The sequence below is a fragment of the Apium graveolens genome, chromosome 5 (assembly GCF_009905375.1).
Source record: "Apium graveolens cultivar Ventura chromosome 5, ASM990537v1, whole genome shotgun sequence".
Lineage (NCBI taxonomy): Eukaryota > Viridiplantae > Streptophyta > Magnoliopsida > Apiales > Apiaceae > Apium > Apium graveolens.
This window is the reverse complement of record NC_133651.1, coordinates 310,951,257-310,966,579: the sequence shown is the minus strand read 5'-3', so window position 1 is coordinate 310,966,579 and position 15,323 is coordinate 310,951,257. Positions and strand designations below refer to the sequence as shown.

General features: G+C 39.8%; 1 protein-coding gene across 1 annotated transcript; it reads left to right on the top strand.

Moving 5' to 3' along the window:
• Nucleotides 1-14,261: 14,261 nt before the first annotated feature.
• On the top strand, nt 14,262-14,855 carry LOC141661238 (uncharacterized). The gene has a single exon (XM_074468224.1). It carries the CDS (start codon nt 14,262-14,264, stop codon nt 14,853-14,855), a length of 594 nt encoding a protein of 197 aa, XP_074324325.1.
• Nucleotides 14,856-15,323: the final 468 nt, after the last annotated feature.

Genomic DNA, 15,323 nt, shown 5'->3' with positions numbered 1-15,323 from the left:
AGACTCTGATCAAGGTAGAGTAGCCTTCATTCAGAATCCTGTAGAGAGGCCATGTTCTTTCCCCAGCTCCTTTGTATCTGAACACCAATCTCTCTGGTAGCTGTCTGTAAGCAGCAATTCCCCTTACATCCTCCAGCTCATCCAGATAGAGTTCAATGTCTGAAATTTCTTTTATGTCACAGATGTGAACATAATCATCTTTAGAAATGGGTGGCTTAGGGTTAGGTTTATGTTTTTGAGTGAATTTCTTAGAGTTTAGGGGAGGTGTAGATTTGGATTTTCTTTTCTGTTTCTTTGGTAGTGGAAGAGTGGTTAAAAAGGTAGGCAAATTGATGGTGTCTCAATCAATAGGTTCCTCTTTTGGGATGATTGGTTCACCATGGATGTTTATAGTGGGATCAGCAACAAAGGGTTCAGGTATGGAAGGTAGAGATTTAGTTTCTTCAGTGTTGCCTTCACTCCTTCTATGTGCCTTGGCCTTTCTTCTGTTTCCCTTCTGCCATTCCTCTTTTTCCTCCATACTTTCACCAAATATACTCCCAAAAACCTCATCTAAGTTTGCAATCTTGTCTTCACCCCTGACTTCAATTCCTTTCTCATTTTCAACTAGACTTGACTTTAGCTTTTGTTCAAGCTTTGCTTGTGCTCTTTTGTCAGCCTTGAGTTTTTCAGCTTCTTTCTTTAACTTTTTGGTTTCTTCCCTCTTGGCTATTGAGAATTTGGGATGTCCTTGCATCACACATATGCTCTTTTTCTCTCTAAAGATAATAGCCATGTTTCTCCTTACTGCCTCATCCATGGTCTCCTTGTGTTTTATGATGCTAGTACCCAAAACTTTGTCTTCATCAGGCTTTGGAAGAGGAAAGTCCACTTCTTTCATCTGAGCAAAGTCTAGAGGGTTCTTTGTGGAGTCCTTGCTGGATCTAGTGTTGGGCTTAAGAACCATAGGTTTTAGATTCTTGAAAGAAGTCTCTCCAACCTTATTTCTCCTTTCTGGCTTGTGCTCCATATTGATTGGTTCAACCTTTGTGCTATGTTTCACAGATATTGATTTATCTTGTGTTGAGCCAAACAGTTGTTGCATCCTTTCATCAATTCTCCTCCTTTGCTCTTTCACTTGAATTTCAGCTGCTGCTAGCTGGATTAAATCAATTCCATCAGGCTTTCCTTTGATTTGAATGATTGGAGAAGTAGTGATGGCAGGAACTAGCACTTTAGATATTTGGATTTTTGTAGATGGCTCTCCTTCCCCTTCCCTTTTACTCTCCCCCTTTTTGTTATCATCAAGGAGAGGGGTCAAGCCCTGTGCTTTTGCCAGCTGCATAAGTAGATTTGTTTGAGATTGTTGGTTGTGAAGAATGGTGGCCACAGAATCTTCAATAACTTGAACTCTGTCTTCCAATTTGGCCAGCCTCTTTTCAGTATGTGATTCCTTTTTCAATCTCAACAAAATGTTAGCATTGTACCATAGGGCATGACTGAATCCAATTTTTCAGAATTGTAGGATTTCAAGTCAGCAATATCCTTTCTGAGTTCATCCACACTCAGATTCTGTCTTACTTGCTGCAACTTCATGAGATGCAGTGAGTCCAAGTGAGCTGTAAGGATAGCCTTTGTACCAGCATGAGAAGTTTTCTGAATGGCCTGTTTGATAGTACTGATTTATTTGACTAAGGAGACATTGAATTGCCCTGTTGTAGACTCCTTTGTGAAGGCCCATTCAGGTAGATTTGGAATAGAACTAGGGCCTTCATCTCCCCCTAAGTTCATGCTTCCATCAGAAGAAACAAAGTCATCATCATCAGAATTTACTCCAAATTCTTCAAATGACTCACCAGCTGTTGAAGGCATCTTGTTAATAGCAGCTTTGTCCCTTTGAAGAGATGCTGTTGTATGTACTAGATGTAGTGTCTTTTCTGCCTCCATATTGCCCTGTGCAGCCAATAATTGATAGGCTGAAACAGGATGAGTAAAAGTGTCAGCATCCAAGGAAATGTTATCAATAACAGCTTTGTAATGTTGCTGAAATTGTCTTTCCTTTTCAGCATCATTCACAATCATTGACTCACTAGCAATGGCTGGATCCATCCTTATTTCTGCTGTACTTGCCTTTCTCTCTTTTTCTCTATATTCTTGCATCAGGGGCTCCCCCTGGCTCACACAACTCACTCCCTCACCTTCACCTACTAAGGTGGTACTCCTCTCACTTACTTTTGCCATGCTGGAAAAAATAGCATGCATGTTTGAGCTCTCAATCTCTCCTTTTGCCTGGGAGCAACCCAGCCTCTCACTCAAATTGTCACTCCCTTCCCTCAGTCCTAGAAGTGATTGTACAGTAATCAAGTCTTCTACACTTGGAATTGTTTCAGTTGTGTGTGTAGAGACTATCAACGGATGAGGAATAGCCGTTGAAGGTGAAACTGATGGTATCAACGGATAACTGCTGTTAAGCTTATCCGTTGAAGAACAACACTTGTCAACGGATGAGTGATATCCGTTGAAGAAGGAAAAGAAGTAGAAATTGAAAGTGATATAACTGTTGAATCTGTGTAGATTGATATGAGTTTTGGTGACGCAGATCCTTCAATTACATCTGAAAGAATTTGCGGGTGATCCAACAAATCATCTAAAAGATGATGATCACCTGTATTTGAGTGGGGCTCCTCCCTGAGTTGTAAAGAGGGAGAATCAGGAATTGATGGGAATAACATATCCACATCTAGAGATGGTGAAGAAGTGTGTGGTGATTGATGTGTGTTAATTGTGAGAGAATGGGGTTGTGACTCCACATTTGTTGGAGCCACATCAAACTGAGTTTGAGAAGGCATAGATACAGATGGATGTATCTGTGCAGTGTGTGCACCCAGTGTAGAAGATTGGGTTCTTGCTCTCTTTTTTCTAATAAAGGCTTTTGTTGGTGAGTGTTTGACTTTAGTGTCCCTCCCTCGTTTGTTCTGTGTTCCTGGTTGGGAACTATTTTCAATAGTTACATCCTTTTGGGAGGATGCAGCTAGGGATATGCTAGTAACCCTTTCAACCACCACAGCTTTTTGAGAAACTGTGGCTTGGCTAGCTTGGGAAGCACTTATCTCTCCTTCCTTATCCTGGGGGTTTCTTTGATGTTCACCCCTCCCCTCACCACTCACACCCTGTTCACTCCCTTCAAGGTTAATGGTAGATGTTACAACTGTTGTCTTTTGAGAAACAACAGAGGTAGTTTTCTTTGTCTTTGATTTTGAAATTTTATTTTTGGTGACCTTGGTAGGAATCTGTTGGGGCATTGTCACAGATTCCATGGCCACACTAAAAGATAAAGAAATAGAGGGGTTGGAAGAAGTAGGAGTTGTAGAAGCAATTACCTCACTTACCTGAGGTGCATTCATGATTGGTAAATATACCAATGGCACACTGCTGTTGAGATCCATTCTCAATAAATCTGCAAGAACTCTTTTCTCTTGTGCCCAGCACTTGAGTTTATTATTCTCATTGGTTATGACCAAACCTTCAGCAACATGGTTAGCCAATAACATAAAGAATCTAGCATAATAGATGTTATTAGATCTATTAGCTTTGTTACCTAATCTAGTACCCAATTCTAGCATAACATAGTTGCTAAAATTAAAATACCTATCAGAAACAAGCATATAGAGCATATTAACAAGAGATGAAGTTATGGCATCAAAATTGCTAATTTTCCCAGAGAAAACCTTGATAAAGGCATTCCCAAGAAAACTCCATTCTTTCCTAAGACCTTTTCTTTTAATACTCCCTAAACTAGCAGAGTTAAGAGAATAACCTATGGAATCTAACATGCTGGATACATCATTATCAGTGTGTGGTGTCATGGCATTGTTCTCAGGTAATTTAAAACATGCTAGTAAATCATCACAGTTAACACAGTGATTTTTACCTTTGAGAGTGAAGGAGATAGTCATATCTATTGAGTTGAACTCAGCAGTTGTCCAAATCTCCTCAACTACTTCACAGTAAATCGTTGGGGCTTCCAGCATTGCATAGCTAAGTTTACAGTTTTTGATGAAGTCCATCATTTTGTGATAATCGGAGTGGGCTTCATTCTTTTCTACCAAAGCTATGAAATTGTTCTTCTCATAGATGAATCCGGATTGAGACATAATCTTTACTACTGGTGCCATTGTTGTGAGTAGAATTTGCAGAGAATAACTTGAAGGTTTTGCAGAGAGAAAATGGTAAAAGCTTTGAAATTTCAATAAAGCGTAAAGTAAAAAATGAAAAATTAGAAGGGCTTATATACTTTCTCAAATTAAAAAGCATAAATAAGAGATTAAACAATAAATATATGTAAGTGAATTTCAGCCGTTTAAGAATAAACTGTAAGTATTCTAAAAACTACCTTTAAAACAAATACATACAGCTGTATGTATGAGTATCAACGGTTAAGACAATAGAATCAACGGCTGTGAAACACTTGAATCGACTGATGTGATATTTCAACGGATAAGGTAAACTGTCATCCGTTGAAGAGCACTTCAGTTTTATCCGTTGACGGATAAAAATTCCAGAAATGTATATGACTTTCAACGGATAATAAACATCCGTTGACATAACAATTTTGACTTTCAACGGATAGGGAATATCCGTTGATGGAATAACCTGTGTTAAAAATCAAATTTGTTCTTGCAGCTAATACATTTCAGGCTTCAATTCAAATTGCAATAAGGACATGAATTTTAAGAGTAATTAAGCATACCTAGCTCACTTACCAATCTTGTGAATGTTGATTCATCAAGTGGCTTGGTAAATATGTCTGCAATTTGTTGTTCACTTGGAACAAAATGAAGTTCCACTGTACCTTTCATCACATGTTCCCTAATGAAGTGGTACTTGATATCAATGTGCTTGGTTCTTGAGTGCTGCACTGGATTTTCAGTAATGGCAATGGCACTTGTGTTGTCACAAAATATTGGAATTTTGTCAACAGTCATACCATAGTCAAATAACTGGTTCCTCATCCATAGTATTTGTGCACAGCAACTACCAGCTGCAATGTACTCAGCTTCAGCTGTTGATGTGGAAACAGAATTCTGCTTCTTGCTGAACCATGATACAAGCTTGTTCCCTAGAAATTGACAGGTGCCTGTTGTGCTTTTCCTGTCTATTTTGCAACCTACATAATCTGCATCTGAGTAGCCAATTAGATCAAAACCAGACTCTCTAGGGTACCAAATTCCTAGATTTGGAGTCCCCTTGAGATATTTGAAAATTCTTTTAATGGCCACTAAGTGAGATTCTTTAGGGTCAGCTTGAAATCTAGCACAGAGACATGTAGAAAACATTATATCAGGTCTACTAGCAGTTAAATATAAAAGTGAGCCAACCATGCCTCTATAACTTGTAATATCCACAGACTTTTCATCCTTGTTTAATTCAAGCTTAGTGGCAGTGGTCATGGGAGTTTTTGCAGGTGAACAATCCATTAAGTCAAACTTCTTTAAAAGATCATAAATATATTTAGTTTGACTAATGAAAATTCCACTACTAACTTGTTTTACTTGTAACCCAAGAAAGTAAGTTAGCTCTCCCATCATGCTCATTTCATATTTACTTTGCATTAATTTAGCAAACTTTTTACAAAGCTTATCATCTGTAGATCCAAATATAATATCATCTACATAAATTTGTACAAGTATCTTAGAGCCATTAACATTTCTAAAGAAGAGAGTTTTGTCAACAGTACCTCTTGTGAAATGATTATATAGAAGGAACTTTGACAAAGTCTCATACCAGGCTCTAGGTGCTTGCTTTAGTCCATAGAGTGCTTTCAACAGATAATACACATGGTCTGGAAAATTTTGATCTTCAAAACCTGGAGGTTGGCTTACATAAACTTCTTCCTCCAATTCCCCATTTAGAAATGCACTCTTGACATCCATCTGATAGACTTTGAAATTGGCATTAGCTGCATAGGCTAGAAAGATTCTGATGGCTTCAAGTCTTGCAACTGGAGCAAATGTTTCATCAAAATCTATTCCCTCTTGTTGAGAATAGCCTTTAGCAACCAATCTGGCTTTATTCCTTATGACAATGCCATTTTCATCCATCTTGTTTCTGAATACCCATTTTGTGTCAATGGAACTCTTGTTCTTTGGCTTGGGTATCAGCTTCCAAACTTTGTTTCTCTCAAATTGGTTCAGCTCTTCCTGCATAGCTAATATCCAATCTGGATCCATTAAGGCTTCTTCCACTTTCTTAGGTTCCTCCTGAGATAGAAAACTACTATACAGACATTCATTTTGAGTAGCTTTTCTTGTTTGCACTTTAGATGATGCATCACCAATGATCAGTTCAAAGGGATGATTCTTGGTCCATTTCCTTTGAGGTGGAAGATGTGCTCTAGATTAGGTGGCCTCAGTATTGTCGTGATGTGAGACAGAGTGTTGATCAGTTGAAACTCCCCCAGAGTTGTTGGTCCTTTGCAGGAAACTTGGAGTTCTATCAACTGATGATGTAAATCGATTATCCGTTGATGAACTATGATCAACGGATGCTTCATTATGTACTTCAACGGATGATGCACTATGTCTTTCAACGGATACTGCATTGCCTCTTTGAACGGATGCAGAATTCTGTGCATTATCCAAGGGCATATCTTGAATCTCTTTTGAAGTGTCATCTCCATCAATCTCCTCTTCACTATTATCATAATATATCTCAATGTTGTCAAATTTGAGTCTTTCATGGTGTCCCTCATCTGTTAGTCCATCAATCTTTTTATCATCAAACACAACAAGCACAGATTCCATAACAATGTTGGTTCTTAGATTGTAGACCCTATAAGATTTTCCAGCTGAGTAACCAACAAATATCCCTTCATCAGCCTTTGCATCAAACTTCCCTTTATGGTCAGATTGATTTCTCAGTATAAAGCATTTACATCCAAAGACATGAAGAAAGTTTAGAGTTGGTTTTCTTCTCTTGAACAACTGATAAGGAGTCATGCCTTTAGCTTGATTGATCAAAGAAATATTCTGAGTGTAGCAGGCACAATTAACAGCTTCAGCCCAGAAATATGTTGGTAACTTTGATTCTTCAAGCATTGTTCTAGCAGCCTCAATTAAAGATCTGTTCTTTCTTTCAACTACCCCATTTTGCTGAGGTGTTCTTGGAGCTGAGAACTCATGCATGATTCCATTTTCTTCACAGAACAGCCTCATTGTCAAATTCTTGAACTCAGTTCCATTGTCACTCCTGATATTCCTAACCTTCAAGTCAGGATGATTATTGACTTGCCTGATGTGATTGATAATGATTTCACTTGCTTCATCCTTTGATCCAAGAAAATAGACCCATGAAAACTTTGAGAAATCATCTACAATCACCAAGCAATATCTTTTTCTTGCAATTGACAATACATTGACTGGTCCAAACAAATCCATATGTAGCAGCTGTAATGGTTCATCAATTGTTGTTTCAAGCTTCTTTTTGAATGATGTTTTCCTTTGTTTGCCTTTCTAACAAGCATCACACAAACCATCCCTTGAGAATTCAACAAGAGGAATTCCTCTAACTAAGTCATTTTTGACTAGATCATTCATTGTCTTGAAATTCAAATGGGATAGCTTCTTGTGCCATAGCCAACCTTCAGCTGAACTTGCTTTGCTGAAGAGACAAGTAATAGATTCTGCATCTGTAGAGTTGAAGTCAGCTAAGTACACATTTCCTTTTCTAACTCCAGTTAGAACCACTTTGTTGTCTTTCTTACTGGTGACAACACAGGCTTCTGAATTGAAGGAAATTGTATTCCCTCTATCACATAGTTGACTGATGCTCAGTAAGTTGTGTTTGAGACCATCAACTAATGCAACTTCATCAATTATGACATTCCTTGTTGAAATCAAGCCATATCCCATAGTAAACCCTTTGCTGTCATCTCCAAAGGTTATGCTAGGGCCAGCTCTCTCCTTAAACTCTGTGAGCAGGGAGAAATCTCCTGTCATGTGTCTTGAACAGCCACTGTCTAAGTACCATAGATTTCTTCTTTTTCCCTGCACACCATAAAATCAATCAAGTTGATTTTGGTACCCAAGTTTCCTTGGGTCCATTCTTGTTAGCCTTTCTCCTAGACTTCATTCCTCCTGCATCTTTAGACTTAGGTAACTTTGAGTCAACCTTGATCTTAGATGTAGTTGGTTGAGGTGTAGGGTTAGTCACAGAATCATTTAGCACATTTGAAATTTGATAAGGCATGGATTGTGCAAGCATGTTATTCCATATTGGCATATTGTATGGCATTTGAGGCATACTAAATGCAGCAAGATAAGGATTGTTAAAATATGGCATGTTTGCAAAATGTGCATAAGGATTCTGTTGAGACATAACAGGCATAGCATGCAGAGGTGATGCAGACATATTAGGCATGGAAGAGGACACAGGTATGGGAGTTTTCTTAATAGATTTGCAATTAGCAGATAGATGATTAACACTACTACAATGCACACAGCTTTTTCTAGGAGCATACTTATCAGGTGTGTAATTGTTATATTTGTTAACCCCTACCTTCCCATTTCTATTAGATTTCCTTTTAGTTTCCTTTTTATCCTCAACCACTTTGAGCCTATTCTTTAACTGTTCTAAGGTCATGTGTCCTATATTCACCTTACTGAAATCTTTGGATGTGCTTGCTTCTTCTTTGACAAAGTTCTTGTAAGTTGAACCAAACTTTTTGTTGAGTTTCTTTAGATTTTCACTTTTAGAAACATCTGCCTGTTTTAATTGAGGAACCTTCAACGGATGCTCCTTTTCTTCCTTCAACGGATAATTTTCATAATCCGTTGATTCCACATCCGTTGACAGCCCATCAATTAATTCCATTTTCTTTTTGTTTTTATCCCAGGCAGTCTCACAAAATGATTCAATTCCTTGGACCTTGACAATTTGAGCACTAACATCCCTAGATGTCTTCCAGGCTTTAATCACCTCTTGCTCTCTCTCTAATTGATTGGAAAGTATTTCTACTTTCTTAACAGATTCAGCTAGTTCATTTTCAACAGATATACAATGTAGCTTAGTTTTCTCTAGGTCAATCAACTTATCTTCTAACACAGCATTTCTATTACTTAAAAATAGATTGTTCTCTTTAATCCTACTATTTTCTTTAGCAAGAGATTTAAGAGACACACGCAAATGATACAATTCAGTAGACATGTCATTAAAAGCATCATTGCACTCTTCTTTAGTAAGCTGTGTTAAATCAGTAGTGATTACCTGGTTGCTTGATGAACTAACTTCATTTTCCTCAGAATCAGCCATGAGAGCCAAGTTGACATATTCCACATCTTCATCCTCTTCTTCTCCATCAGCTGCCCAGTCTTTTTCTTGAGTAATGAAAGCCCTCTCCTTTTGCTTGAGCAGATCAAAATATTTCTTTTTGTAATCTACTTGGTCAAATTTCTTCTTTTCAGAAGTTGGCTTTCTGCACTCACTTGCAAAGTGTCCACTTATACCACAATTGAAATACTTGAACTTGGATTTGTCCACCATGTTCTTATGAGGTTTAGTGGCTCTAGTGTTTTTCCTAAATTTCATCTTTACAAATCTTCTGGACAGAAATGCAAGATGCTCATCAATACCATCAGAGTCATCTTGGCTGGAGTTGTCTTCATTCTCAGCAACTTGCTCCTTACCCTTGCTTGATTCTAATTTGCTTGTGCCATCTTTGGAGTTTAATGTTGATCTCACAGTTTCTTGTCTGCATTCTTTCTCATTTTCAGCTACCAAGGCAACTAAACCTCCTTTCTTTCTTCCCTTCTCCAATACCTCATCCTATTCCAGCTCTAGTTCATAAGTCTTCAAGATTCCATATAATCTTTCAAGAGTGAAGTCCTTATAATCTTGAGAGTTTCTCAAGGAGACAGTCATGGGTTTCCATTCCTTTGGCAAGGATCTTAAAAATTTAAGATTTGAATCCTTCACCTGGTACACTCTACCATACAGCTTCAGTCCATTCAACAGCTTTTGGAATCTATTGAATGTGTCATTTAAAGATTCATTTTCTTCAAAATGAAAATACTCATACTGTTGAATGAGAAGCTGCATTTTGTTTTCTTTTACTTGTTCTGTACCTTCACACAGTAGCTGAACTGTGTCCCAAACCTCTTTGGCAGTTGTGCAATTTATCACATTATCAAACATATCCTTGTCAAGACCATTAAACAAAATGTTCATAGCCTTCTTATCCTTGTGGACTTCTTCTGTGTCTTCCATTGTCCATTCTGCTCTAGGTTTTGGAATGGATTGACCAACAGCAATTGTGGCCGTAGCAACTGTGGCTACTTTGTGGGGAATGTGAGGACCATTCTCAATGCAGTTTACATAACCTTCATCTTGGGAGAGTAGATGAAGGTGCATTTTCACCTTCCAATGGTGATAACTGTCTTTGTCAAGAACTGGGATTTTTACTCCAATATCCTTCTTACTCATCTTTGTTAGTTTCCAAGATCTTTAAACTCTTTGTGTGTCAAGAGCTTGCTCTGATACCAATTGTTATTCCTAATGAACTAACAATGAGATTTACAGAAGGGGGGTTGAATGTAAATCTCAAAACTTTTTCAAGTTTTGAGCAGTTTTAAAGGCTTTCTGTTCAAGATAAACAAGTGTGTGAATTGCTTTAAGCTAATACAGACAGATATATATTCAAGCACTAATGTAAAGAACACAACAGACCTTAAAAACTTTTCTGGTGGATTGTTGTTCCACCAGAGATGGTATTTCAGAAAATCTGTGATTCAAGAAGTTGATCACAGCTGCGTCCTAGTACAAACTAGATAATTTTTCTCTCAAGATTTTTCTAAACAGCTCTGGAAAAATTCTCTTCTAATTACTAGCTGCTACTTGGTTTATATATCACCAAGTTTACAAGTGAAGACAAAGATAAAAAGTACAATAATAAAATAAGTTCTCCACTTGTTTCTTCTCCATTTTACTCCAGTGCATTGTTGACTATTGCCTCTTTATACTAGAGTAGAATGGCTGCTTTTTCTGATGTTCCTGAAATAGGCTACCACATCTCAGTTGTCTCTGTCAACCCATGTGCCTCTGTTTGTAGGTACAACTACCACTTGTCAACTGCTATTTAACAGAACATCCGTTGAAGCCTTCATCCGTTGATGGCTTTATCCGTTGATGTGTTAGCAGTTGAAGCTCTATCCGTTGATGCACTCATCCGTTGAAGGATGTTATCCGTTGAAGCTTTAGAGACATCCGTTGAAGCTTTGTTTCTCATCCGTTGAAGGTCTTTAAGTTATCCGTTGACACCATTTCATTTATACAAAATTACAAGGCATGAAATACTTATAATTGGCCTTCCTATCTGAATATCCTCTAGTAGTCAACATGACTTATAATTTCCCTCAACATTTAAGAATTTATATCTCAAATTCAGAGACTGAAATGTGCTACAACACTAGACTTATTTCTAAGTAAAGCTACACCATCAACGGATAGCCAAAATGGTCTTATCCGTTGAGGCTACAAACACTAGATTTCTACTTAAGTATTTTGTTAAACATATCATCAAACTAATGCACATATATTCCTAACAAAATCCCTTATCTTCTTTGTCGTGATCGCGGCTAGTGGCATAGCCTCTGCCCATTTGGTGAAGTAGTCCACAGCCACCACGGCGTATTTCACACCCCCATTTGCTTTGGGCAACTCTCCAATGAGATCAATTCCCAACATGGAAAAAGGCCAGTGACTCGCCAATGAGGTAATGGTGGATGCCGGGGCGTTGGAATAGTTGGCGAATCGCTGGAAACGATCACAAGCCCGGACAAAATTGAAAGCATCTTCTCTCATAGTCGGCCAATAGTATCCTTGTCTGAGCACTTTTAATGCCAAGGAACCACCCCCCGAGTGATTACCATAAATCCCTTCGTGCACCTCTCTGAGAATATAATTTCCTTCTTCCATATCCACACAACGTAACAATGGCTGGTTAAATCCCCTCTTGTATAGTACCCCGTCATATTCGATATACTTTGCGGCCTGGTAACGAAGACGTCGAGCCTGTAGTTTGTCTTCTGGTACAACTCATGTCTGAATATAGTTATGAATAGGGGTTATCCAACTTTCTTGTGGGATTTCTTGCATTTGAAACACCTCCACCTCTGGAATACTTGGGATTTCTTGGATTCCCAAAGTGATTTATCCAAGTTGAACGCCGTCCATCTATGACCCCAGCTTGGCCAAAGCATCCGCATTACTATTTTCTTCTCGCGGAACGCTTTCTAGCCTGACATTTGAAAATTTTTTCAGTAGGCGTTGCGCACATCTCATATATAGCTCTGTTCATGGTCCCCGGGCTTGGAAACCTCCGTTGACCTGATTCATAACTAATTCGGAATCGCTCTGAACTATCAGATTCACGGCCCCTACCTCCAGAGCTAATTTTAGACCGTTGATTAAGGCTTCATACTCAGCATCATTGTTAGTAGCATAGAACTTGAAATGGATAGCACTCATCAAACGGTGTCCCTCCGGAGTGATCAAGACAATTCCGGCACCTGATCCATTGTTGTTCACGGCCCCGTCCACATGTAATATCCACCAAAGGTGTGGGAGTTCCTGCCTCTTTTCATCCTGGTGACTTCCTTGTGAAGTCGGTTCTGCCAACACTATGGCCTTATCATCGACTTCTGCATCAAAATCAAGTATGAAATCAGCCAGCGCTTGTCCCTTGATTGCCATGCGAGGACAATATTCCAAATCGAATTGTCCTAGCTCCACTGCCCATTTTAACATTCTCCCTGACAATTCGGGTTTATGTAGAATATGCCGAAGCGGATAAGCGGTGCGGACTTCTATTCGGTGAGCCTGAAAGTATGGTCTTAGCTTTCGTGCTGCAAGAATAAGTGCGTACACTAGTTTCTCCATGTTAGTATATCTGGTTTCCGCATCCAACAACTTTTTGCTCACATAGTATACGGGCCACTGGTGGCTTGCTTCTTCCTTTACCAATACCGTGCTGACGAAATATTCAGACACCGCCAAATAAAGAATCAATGTCTCTCCGTCTTCTGGCTTGGCCAATATCGGAGGATTTCCCAACTGCTCTTTGATTTTCAGAAAAGCTTCTTCACACTCAGGAGTCCACAGAAAATCCTTCCCCCTTCCTTTGATTGCCTTGAAGAATTCTTTGCACCTATCCGATGACTTTGAGACAAATCGATTCAGGACCGCAATCCTTCCTGTTAGGCTTTGTACTTGTTTGACGCTGGTGGGAGATTTCATGTCTAGCAGAGCTTTGATTTTTGCTGGGTTAGCCTCAATCCCCCGGTGGTTGACCATGAATCCTAAGAATTTCCCCGACTCCACGCCGAACACACACTTCTGCGGGTTTAGTTTCACCTTATATTTTCTCAGAATATGGAACATTTCAGCTAAGTCGGCGATGTGGTCTTCCGCCTTTTTCGATTTTACGAGCATGTCATCCACATACACTTCCATTGTTTTCCCAATCTGCTTCTTGAACATTTTGTTTACCAATCTTTGATAAGTGGCACTGGCGTTGATCAGACCAAATAACATTCCGATATAGCAGTAGAGCCCTCTATCAGTAATGAAAGAGGTGTGCTCCTGGTCAGGCTCATACATAAGGATTTGGTTATACCCGGAGTATGCGTCCATGAAGCTGAGCAAGGCATGTCCTGCCGTGGCGTCGACCAACTGATCAATTCTTGGTAGAGGAAAACTATCTTTCGGACACGCCTTATTTAGATCGGTAAAATCCACGCATGTTCGCCATTTGCCGTTGGGCTTTTTTACCAACACCGGGTTTGCTAGCCATTCTGGGTAGAAGGATTCTTGGATTAGTCCGACGTCCAGGAGCCTTCACAAAGTCCTTCGACAAATGCCAGGAGTTCTTCAAAGCAATTAAAGGAGGGGGGAGGAATTTTGAGTGGACAAAAAAGTGTGAGGAAGCCTTTCAGAACATAAAGAAGCATCTCAGCAGCCCTCCAATGTTGTCCAACCCAAAGGCAGGTGAAACTTTGGTCCTATACTTGGCCATCTCTGACTTTACAGTAAGTGCGGTATTGGTCCGAGAAGAGGATGGTATCCAGCTCCCAGTATATTATGTGAGTAAAAGGCTAGCCGACGCGAAGACTCGGTACACAAGCCTCGAGAAATTAGCATATGCTCTGATCCTGGCCTCCCGAAAGCTCAGGCCCTATTTTCAGGTGCACAGGATAGAAGTACGAACCTCCTAACCCCTTAAGCAAGTAATGCACAAACCGGAGTCTTCTAGTCGAATGCTGAAGTGGATGGTTGAGCTCGGCCAGTTCGAGGTGGATTATAAGCCAAGGACCGCAATCAAAGTCCAAGCCTTAGCCGATTTTATGCTGGAATTTCCTCCACATCATGAAGTAGAGCAGGGAACCCTTGTTATCATACCTAGTGCAGAAGAGGTCAGGCTAGAAAGCCAAAATAGTGCCCCATGGTGGAGCCTATTTATGGATGGAGTCTCAAATGGGGATGGGGTAGGAGCTGGAATTGAGCTAATCAGCCCAAAGGCGCATAAGATCAGACGTGCGACCCATCTAGCCTTTCATGCAACCAACAATGATGCTGAGTATGAGGCCCTGATCAACGGTCTCAAGCTAGCTCTGGAAATGAAGGTGAAGAATTTGAATGTTTTTAGTGACTCCATGATCGTGGTCTATCATATAAACGGGGGGTACCACGCTAAGGGGCCAAGAACAGAGCTTTACTTGAAGTGTGCGCAGAGGATAATTGAGAGATTCAATGAGGTTAGGCTGGAACTAATTCCACGCAGGCAGAATGAAGGCGCGAATAAGCTGGCTAAGCTTGGCTCGTGATGTGAGGCCACTTTATTAGGGGTCATGCCCCTTGATATACAGAAGCAGCCTAGTATGCCCGAACATGAGGTGGGAAGCCTCAGTGATAATCTCGGCTTCACGTGGATGACACCTATCTTAGCCTACATAAAAGAAGGATCACTCTCGGATGAAAAGAATGAGGCAAGAAGAATAAAATACAAGGCAGCCCACTATGCGATATACGATGGGGTCCTATACAGAAAAGGGTTCAGTGTGCACCTCCTCAAGTGCATAGATGGGGATGAATGCAATTATATCCTAAGGGAAGTATACTAGGGCATTTAGGGCAATCACTCGGGGGTAGCTCTCTAGCTCAGAAAATCCTCCGCCAGGGTTACTATTGGCCAACGCTAAAAAAAGACGCCTTTGAATTCTCTCGAACTTGTGATAAGTGTCAGTGGTATGCCAATTATTACAACAGCCCCGTGGCCCCTCTCAAATCCCTCA